Genomic DNA, 8408 nt, shown 5'->3' with positions numbered 1-8408 from the left:
TCGTTGAACACTATTTGGAATAGAGATAGAAAGAGTCTTATTGTGAACGAACAATTTAATAGTCAATAGATTTAGTATTATTTCCCAATACAAAAAAAAATACAACCAATCATGGTGAAAAGTTTTATGGGACGTATGACACCATTTCTCGTTAAATAAAAAGAATCAACATCAATGAAATTTGTTCATCCACTCCGAAATTAAACAACATAATATATATTTATTGAGAAACACCTTTTCAAACTTGGTTGAAAAGGAAAATAATTAAGGAATATGACATCCAACGCTTCTCGATCTGGCAGGTCTATGACCTTTATAAATATAAAACACAACACTTAAATGCAATAATATATCGAAGTCAAAAATTTTGCTCCCAACATTTTCTAAATCCCTACTTATTATACCTACATTTTTCCCGACCCCTTAGGGCTTTGTCACAATAATCCTAATATACGTGACGCAGTATATCAGGGGCAAATGATCCATCTTCGCTATTCGGTCCCTACCTGCCTACCTGCGATGCCTGCCTCAAAATGAGGTCGACTCACTTCATTATTGATTTTTCTTTACTATTGCTCGGATGCCACCCTGTAGCTGCCTGTAGCTTTTTTACAGTTCGATTGCTTTTCGTTTCGTCGTGTGAATAATGAGGGTTTTCTGGGTTGAATTTGAATGAGTGATGTTATGTGATGTGTGGTTAATAGGATGTGGGTTTTAATAAGACTTTATTTCTTCCTTAGACGTTTTGAATTGGCTAGTTGTGGTAACTGTTTATGTTATACTCGTTGTTTGTCAGTTATTTATTACTATAAAATCATATGCAAACAAGTTCATACTTAATTTGAATGCCTTAGTTACCATAATAATGATGTTTAAATCAATATTGAGACTAACGTCGAAAAGTCTACTAAAAGTCAAGGTAAAAAAACAAAGACGGGTTTAAATTCTCGAGTAATAGAGAATAAAACAATTCCACAGGTAGGTCATAAAATCGAACTCTATAAACAAACAGCTATCGAACAGAAAGTCGCGTAACGAACCGCGCTCATCGTGTTTCGCATTCAAATAACCGACTTTCGAATAAATGACTTTATACCAAACGTTCGTAACCTACACTGTTATAATGCTCAGTTCTGATCGAATAACTACTACGTCGATGCTACGCGAGTTTAATAAAACATTGCCCAGTTGTAGCGCTACGAAAATCGTAGCAACTGACCGTACCAGATATCCGATGTAATACCATCAGCGTATATTACTTCAACTACATTATGAATTTTGTTTAAAAATATTTACAGGCAGTTTAAGAAAGACAAGACAGACAAGAAAATACATTTTATTTATACCGTTTACGTTCAATACTGATTTAATTCAAAGTTATATCAGACATTATTTAATGCATCACAATGAGCAAAAACTGTACTATACAAACAATTTTTTACACATTGAATCTCAAGCCAACTGACGTCTAAAACACTTCTATTAAAAGTACGTCCGTAGTAAAAAAAGAACATTTGAAATATATATCAACATTCGTACCAAAATTTTATAGAAAATCGTCTTCCAACTTCAGTTTCCAACTTCAATATACGTGTACCTGTATACCCATACATATACCCTCATAACACCAGTACTTGAAAGAGAGGAGCTCGTGGCTAAGCTATAACCGCATAAGTGATTCGATCACAGGTTAAGCTATGCTTGACGCGGTTGGTCCGTAGATGGGTGACCATCTTTGTCATAACGAGTTCCTCCGTGTTTCGGAAGGCACGTAAAATTGTGGGTCCCGGCTGTTATTCCTACATCTTTGACAGTCGTTACAGGTAGTCAGACGCTTGAAAAAGTCTGACAGCCAGTCTAACTAAGGGGTATTGTGTTGCCCAGGTAACTGGGTTGAGGAGGTCAGATAGGCAGTCGCTCCTTGTAAAACACTGGTATTTAGCCGAAACCGGTTGGACTGGTAGCCGACCCCAACATAGTTGGGAAAAGGCTAGGCCAATGATGAACACCAGTACTTGAAAATACATAGGTATCCGAATATCGACGTACTCCATAAAAATCTAACTTTATCGATACGAATGCTGAGGTGTTAGGGTTTCCGATCTAAAAGGCAACACTTACTAAAAGTAGATTATCACTAAACCCGTATCCGAACACAAATATTAGACAACAACAAATTCTATCTCATTATGGTGTTGACCGAGACTTTCCCGACCTTTCTATATCGTCCATACTTTAGGATGCTCCCGAACTATGTATTTTGACCCTTAACCTCAAATATTTTATTGAGGATAGTTTTTATGTTTCGTGTAAAATGGGATTTTGTTTTGTAGTAGCATACAATTATACGGTTTTAAACCAGTCGGCAAGATTTTTTTTATCTAGCTCAGTACGTTCGTTGGGAAATATATTATGTTACTTGAAAAACTTTTAATTTTGCAGTCATATAAGAAAATTTATTTATGACAAAAATTACGTGTTGTAATTTGCATAAAATTCATGATCTTTTCTATTTTCGTTCTAATTTTTAAAACACTGAGAGGAAAATATGCATAAGATAGTTTTTGGAAGAATATATTGAATAATAAACAACAAAAACACTTATTTTAAGAAAAATAATAGTACACGATAAATATGTCTGTTGCAGGCATGAAGAAAACGGTATAATAGAAAATTAATTTGAAAGGTCTGACATCCATAAATCTTTGGGTAAGCTAAAAGGTATTCAAATAATAGAAATAAATTCTTTCGAAATTGATATTGTAGACGAAAACAATTACGATAATCTGGTAAGGAGACGCGAAATATAATAGGGATTTTGTCTTAAGACATTAAGCTTACGGTGAAGAGAATGATTCGTATTATGTGGCCTGCATTTGTTTTATTTTCCAAGTAAAAAATAGACTTCAGTAGCTATTTATGGATTAAGTAAACAACCTTATATATCGTAAACAATATTTAAGAATACTCTTCATAAAACAATTATAGGGGTAAAAATAGCCAGCATTGAATCTTGTGTATTAAACTAACCTCACTTTACATTTTACTGAATACGCTGATGTAGGTTTTGTCGTGAAAGAGTAGTACGAAAATAAATAAAGGTTGTCAGATTTTGATTTTGCAATACCAGTACATATGTCACAGTTACACATTAGCAGCAGGACTTTGGATTTCAATTTATATGAGTTTCCAAATGTACATCACACTAATAATACAAAAGTTTGCGAATGTATGAGTCTGTGAGTGTTGATGTTTGCTACTCCTCACGCTCAAACGGCTAGATCGATTTCAATGAGATTTGGTTGGGAGGTAGCTGATACTTAGGATTAACGGCGACTTTATCCGATTGTGTTAAATCGACATCCAGGCGAGCGCAGCCGCTAGCAACATGTATAAATTAATTATTAAACTTAGAAGACGATCCAAAGACACACACTTTCATTTCAAATAATAATAAAGTTCCCTGAAAACAATTACATTTACTAGGTTACCGTAATTGAATAATATCTCTATATTTTAACCGACAGTAATACGGAGCGCTGCAATAAAAATATCGAGCTTCGATATTCAAATGCGGTGCTCACTGTTTAAATATTCAATAGTAGCTTTTTGAATACCTTTCACGTTAGAATAAAAATATTTTACTTTAGAATTTTCAATTCATTTTGTGAATAAATGGCAGTTTTATTGTGTTTTGTTAGACGTATGGTTTTATATTGACAATGGTAAGTAGTAGGCCAGAGCTTAGTAATAATGAAAATGCTACAGTATCGATGTCAAAATATCATTTAGTTTTTGTACTAGTGTTTCTTTTTACAAGTGTATAAGTAGACTAAAAAAAATGAATCCCTATCATACTTATGTCCGTAGCTTAAGTTACTTAACCTCGATGTTTATTTTTTATTCTAATGGTATCAGAAATACATAATCTTTGAAAACGTTATCTAAGCTATCTCGCGCCATCTCATAAATAGTCTCTATTTATGAGATGGCGCCTGGTGACAGACACCGGATTGGATACAGAACCCAAAAAAAACCTCTTCTCAAAATCTCAATTTTTACCATAAAAGTCCACTTTCGTATATAAAAACATTTTGAGTTGGCACCAAATGTTTACAAAACAAGTACCTTACCTGCAAATTTTCCTGCAAATGTTGTATTTTGGAACAAGGTTTGGACCGCTTATCTTGCTCTAAGCCAGCGTGTTAATGGGCTTACAACTAATGCACGGGTTTATACCACCTGTATAATACATTTCAAGAGAATACGCTATACGCTTCTAGAGTGTTCCTGCACGTGCTCTGCATTTAGTGAAGCCACCTCTTAGAGTTATACTGTTGCAGTTTAATAAGCGAGCTGGCGCTCCATGGATAACGTTCTCTCTCTCTTTGATAGCACGCGGAGTGCTATCTCGCTTCCACAATTATTAGAGCTAGTATTACCAACTTTGTAATGAATTTTCATTTCATTTCCTTTTCTTTATTTCTCCCAATTTATTGGATTTCATATTTATTTGTACTTGAAATCGTTGTTCACTCTGCACACATTAAATAAACTTGGTAATTTTATAATTAGAATAATATCAAATTTTCGCAAAAAAATGTAGAAATTCTCTTACTAAGAGTTATCACACCATGTCTTTTCCTATGCTTATGGTGGAGAATAGATTCATCCGTCTACCCGAAAAAAAGTCGACACACACGCAGATTAATACACACTCATTTGAACACGCACAGCGATACAAGGAACATCTTTCCGCCTCAAAATTACAAGGAACGTACCTCAATGCTATTTCATTCGAACTCCGCCAATAACGAAGCGAGGCATTATATAATACGAATTTGGGGCATGTCAAGCATTCGTGAAATTATTCAGAAATCGTCATGAATATTAAATGGAATTAAGTTGGATTTGGAAGTTTCTGTGACTACGCCGTTTATTCATTAAGACGGATGACGTGCGTTGTAATTGGAGACGTGCAATATATCTAGAGGATATCTAAATCAATACATTCATTAGTATACAGTAGGTACGTTAAATAGGTAAATTGTTTTATACTTTTTTAAAAAGCTTGTCTTTTATAACCGAAAATGAATTAAACTTAAGCTTAGAAATAGGGTGGACATCGTTAGTTTGATCCTACGTATTATTCGTGTTTCACTAGCTTTGTTCGATATCTACGCCCCGTAGCTGAAAAAACCCACACACTCCACATCTACGCAAAATAGTTTTAGAAGAAAATACCTATATATTCATTCCAAGATTATAAGATCCAACAGACAAACTATTTAGATAGTTTTGTTGGTCATTGTACCACATTTTACGTTTTTAGCATGTAAATAAAAAGATGTTCGACGACCTCCGTGGTCGAGTGGCGTACGCACCGGTTTCAAGGCGTCGCTAGCTCTGAGGTCCCGGGTTCGATCCCCGGTCGGGTCAATGTAAAAATTCACATTTCTACATTGTCTCGGGTCTGGGTGTTTGTGGTACCTTCGTTGTATCTGAATTCCATAACACAAGTGCTTTAGCAACTTACTTTGGGTTCAGAACAATGTGTGTGATGTTGTCCGCATTTATTTATTTATGTCAGCTAACACCATATCAGATTCCATCATAACTGGTCAACTCGTCTAAGAGCGAAGTTGCAACAAATGTATGATAATAATAACGTGACTATAAAGAGATACAAATAATTAATAATAATAAATATTCCACAACTTTCACACAACGCCATCTAGTCTCAAACTAAGCAGAGCTTGTATTATGAGTACTAGACGACTGATAAACATACTTATATATTTCTAAATACATATATAGATAAATTACACCCAGACACAGAACAAATGATCGTGCTCATCACACAAACATTTTGTCCTGGGTGGGAATCGAACCCACGACCATATAGCAGTCAGGGTCACTAACCACTTAACCAACAGGCCAGTATGTATGTACCTACAAACTTTCGTCTTTATAATACAGTGTGACTTCAAAATAGGCTAATTACGTTTGTTGCAATCGAAGGATCGAAAAAAAAACCGAAATGATTTTAAAACTATTTAATTAATGAAAATGAAATTACAAAATTAACCCTATGGAATAACCATTCCACTTCGAAGTAGGAATATGGAATGAATATTCTTACAAAATTATGGTACTAAGATCAACTTCAATTGACGTCAAAGATGCATCAGCGTCCTAGTTTAATATAATCAATAACTATTGCTTCATGTGCAACATCAGCGATCTTCATATGTCGGCCGGATATAATTCCTCCCCTCTTAGAACGGCGACTATTTTAGCACGTTTAGTGAAAATGTTGCCGGAATATCCTCGGGATTCTTATTTCCTTCCAGAATTATTACCGGGGGTTGCTGGTCCTTTTTCGTAGTTTTCTTACATTTGAATAGGTAGCGTCTGCTTATTGCGATGATGATGGTTATGCCTGCAGCCAACAAAACTCCGTAGAATGGGATTGTGGTGTGGTAAAGGGTGTCCATTTGCGGCTGGTCCAGGTGAACAGGAGTCTGTAGTGTAATTTTATCTTGGACGCTGTGTAGCCCTTGGAGGTCGATAGAATTCAAATTGACGTGGGTAGCAGCGGCGGCATGTTTCTCTGCGTTGTATGGTATTTTCATTAGTTTTAGTGGTTGTCCTTTAATTTCATTGTAGTCATTTGAGATTGTAAATTCTTCCGATTTCAGGCGGCATCCAACGGGAATTGTAGCAAGGTAACTGCCCTGGAGCGATGTGTAGTCTTTCTGGTTGCAGATTAGTTGTGCTTTCGTTTCGTGAGGAAAGGACAATACATAGTGTTGGTCATCCAATTTTTCCATAGCTTCGGTCGTTAAAGTTACTGTGGTGAAATGACATGATTCCTGTAAAACTTGGTTTGTAATTAACTCCTGGATACAATCGGCTTTGGTCCGGATCTGATGAGCTACTCCTTTCTCACAGAGGTACCAGTTATTCAACTTCGGGCATTCAGCCTCTATGTACACATATGACATCTCGTTAGTTTGCAAGGAATGGGAAGGTTGGGATAAGAGCCTGTGCATGTTTGTTAGGTACTACTGAAAGTTTATAAAAATCATAGCTATTTTTAGAGAAAATTGGAAATTTAAAAATGAAAACTATCTTCTTGTCTACGTAATATGATCCTGGCTTAATAATATCATAATATTCCCTAAGTTCTAAATCTAAAAGTTCCCCTTCTGCGTAAATATCCTTAAGTTTCTTAATCATAGATTCTAATACTTTTATATCTATCATAGAATGGTGCGTGCTAGACGCGCGAATAAATGCTAAACTATTCTCTATCCTAATTAATTCTTGATCTAAGTCTTCTACATTATCGTTGATGACTTCTAGAAGTTGAGCAAACTGAGCGTATTTGATTAGGCTATTTTCTCTAACTGAGTTACTCTGTAATATTGTCTCTAAAGTCGAATTGATTTTAACTTGATTTTGACTATCTGTGAAAGTACTTGGCTATGTTTAGACATCCATTCTTTACTAATACTAACATGATTATTGAATTCTGTCGCTAACTTTCCCCTGATTTACTTCTAATGTCGCGATAGCCGCATTATACTTTAACGCATCTTGGTGATCTAGGTTTCCAGTTAGACTTTTTATTATGGATCCTAGCCCGTCGACGAGACCTCTTTTAGCTCTGTTGGGTTCTAAAGACTGTAATTGTGTTAAGACATTGCCAAGCTTGTTAGTCAGATGTTTAATTTGGATTTCGTATAAAGAGTAAGTGTCGTTAGTCATTTGATTTCGGCAGTTAACTAGTTGAGTTTTCAGTGAACGAATATTGAATTCTAGGTTACTCAGTTGCACGTACTGTATGAACGTATGGTGGTGTGTCGTCATTTTCATAAGTCCGAGTCTATACGGTAGGAGTCCGGGTCCATCGTCGTGGCTCTCAAGTTTTATCTCCTGAGGTCGCGTTATTGGGAGAATTGTTACTAGTAGAATCCTGTAACAAATTTACTGATTTAGGTACGCGCTTAAGTCTTGACTTTGCTATAGGGCCACGTTTCTTGGAAGTGTAAATATGGATCGGTAGATTAGCTAAAACTGTATCCTGAGTATATCGTGGGGCAGTCTTTTGTCTGTTAGCAAGAGGGTTTGTTACAAATATTTGTTGTTGGGGTGCATATTCTATCTCGGGTTCTCGGGATACATTTCTTTTTTCGATTAATGCGGTGCGTTTGGCTAGTGAAGTCGAATTGATAATGCCGTATACCTGTTTCATTTTATCCCTGTGGACCTGAGTATACTGTTGTAACAAATGTTGTGTCAAGTCGATGTCTTCACAGTCTCTGGGGTCAAAATGTCCAGTCAATAGGTCAAAGGGTCGACATCTTGTAAAACTATGTATTGAGGCTGTTATAGGCGATTAT

At 35.8% G+C, this 8408-nt stretch overlaps 1 protein-coding gene across 1 annotated transcript; it reads right to left on the bottom strand.

The window, feature by feature from the left end:
• Positions 1–6041: 6041 nt before the first annotated feature.
• LOC113502475 lies at positions 6042–7010 on the bottom strand. Its single transcript, XM_026884057.1, has one exon. The coding sequence runs from the start codon at positions 7005–7007 to the stop codon at positions 6291–6293; it is 717 nt and encodes a 238-aa protein (XP_026739858.1). The 5' UTR covers positions 7008–7010; the 3' UTR covers positions 6042–6290.
• Positions 7011–8408: the final 1398 nt, after the last annotated feature.

The sequence above is a fragment of the Trichoplusia ni genome, chromosome 17 (genome assembly GCF_003590095.1).
Source record: "Trichoplusia ni isolate ovarian cell line Hi5 chromosome 17, tn1, whole genome shotgun sequence".
Classification (NCBI taxonomy): Eukaryota; Metazoa; Arthropoda; class Insecta; order Lepidoptera; family Noctuidae; genus Trichoplusia; species Trichoplusia ni.
Note: the sequence above shows the minus strand (reverse complement) of the source record. Positions and strands in the feature narration are given on the sequence as shown.